The 1,212-nt window shown below is 39.1% G+C and overlaps 1 protein-coding gene across 1 annotated transcript; it reads left to right on the top strand.

Moving 5' to 3' along the window:
- Positions 1-506: 506 nt before the first annotated feature.
- LOC121811891 (lipopolysaccharide-binding protein-like) lies at positions 507-1,212 on the top strand (the record flags this gene model as incomplete). Its single annotated transcript, XM_042222908.1, is given in 4 exon segments — positions 507-646; positions 739-853; positions 948-1,079; positions 1,153-1,212. Coding segments are annotated over 4 exon segments (410 nt in total), but the record flags the coding sequence as incomplete, so codon positions are not given.

The following is a 1,212-nucleotide window of genomic DNA, read 5'->3' as shown; positions in this document are numbered from 1 at the left end:
ATAACTTTTGATGTTCAGTGTGACTCTAAATTTAGGGTGCTCTCGATTTAACAGCTAGATGTCTTTAACTTTTTCTAAGACCTAATGTTAGAGGTTTTTTGTATAGCTCTGATAACAAATCGTTAGTAGTTTTCTGTTGTGGTTTATTTGTTAACAAAATTAAATGTTGAGACACATGAACTAAGTGTGTGATAACTGTGTTGTCATTGTATAACTAAACTTCATCATTATGTAATTTGTCATTCAATCTTATGCAGTCTCATGTGGAGCAATGGCCGTTAGCTCTTTCATAGGCTTTCACTCTAAGCAACCCGAGGAAGTGGTGAAATAAACTGCTTTGCATTGCTGCTCCACTAAGCTCTGTATGTCAGGACTGTTGAATTGGTACATGTTCTTGTAAACTGTCACTAAAAGAAGAAGCTGGATTTTATTGCTCTCCAATTTTTCCCCATAGATTTCGTAAGCAGAAGCTTAGCTTCTTCTGCTTTTGTGCTTGTATAAATATTCCTTGGTCTTCTTATTCTTCATGGCTCAGCTCTGAAGATGTTCCTGTGCTGTTGGCTGGTTCTGGGGGCTCTCATCCCCGCAACCTTAAGCATCAATCCTGGAGTAAAGGTCAGGTTGACAGAAAAAGGCATTGAATATGGTAAGGTTTGTGTAAAAGCTGTCCTCTTGCTCAAAAAGGACTGATTTCTCCAGTGTTTGCTCAGTAAATTATTTTTCTTTACATTTTGTTAGGCAGGCAACTGGGCATGGCTGACATGCAGCAGAAACTCAATTCTATCCAAGTTCCAGACTTTTCAGGGGAACAGAGGGTGTCTCCGATTGGAAAAGTCCAGTACAATTTGTCAAAGTAAGGCTCCAGTTTGTTCAACATGTCTCTAAATTCTGTTACAAAGTATTTTGTCCTGTTGCCGCTTAAACAAACAAAACACAAATTCTTCCAGTATACGTGTATTGAAGGTGGGAATACCAAAGTCTTCAGTGGACCTGGTGCCAGGGACTGGAGTCACACTGTCTATAGGTGATGCCTTCATCAGTCTGAATGGAAACTGGAGGGTCAAGTACCTGCGAATAATGTGAGTGAGGTAACATCTCTTCTTTAGAGAAGTAATTTATCTGCTTAAAAAGATATTTTTTCTCTTTTACCAGAAAGCACAGCGGGTCTTTTGAATTGAATGTGAATGGTCTCAGTATCGCTACAACCATCTC

The sequence above is a fragment of the Haplochromis burtoni genome, unplaced genomic scaffold, assembly GCF_018398535.1.
Source record: "Haplochromis burtoni strain Fernald_Lab_line unplaced genomic scaffold, NCSU_Asbu1 Contig_97, whole genome shotgun sequence".
Taxonomy (NCBI): Eukaryota; Metazoa; Chordata; class Actinopteri; order Cichliformes; family Cichlidae; genus Haplochromis; species Haplochromis burtoni.
This window is presented reverse-complemented; position numbering and strand designations above follow the sequence as displayed.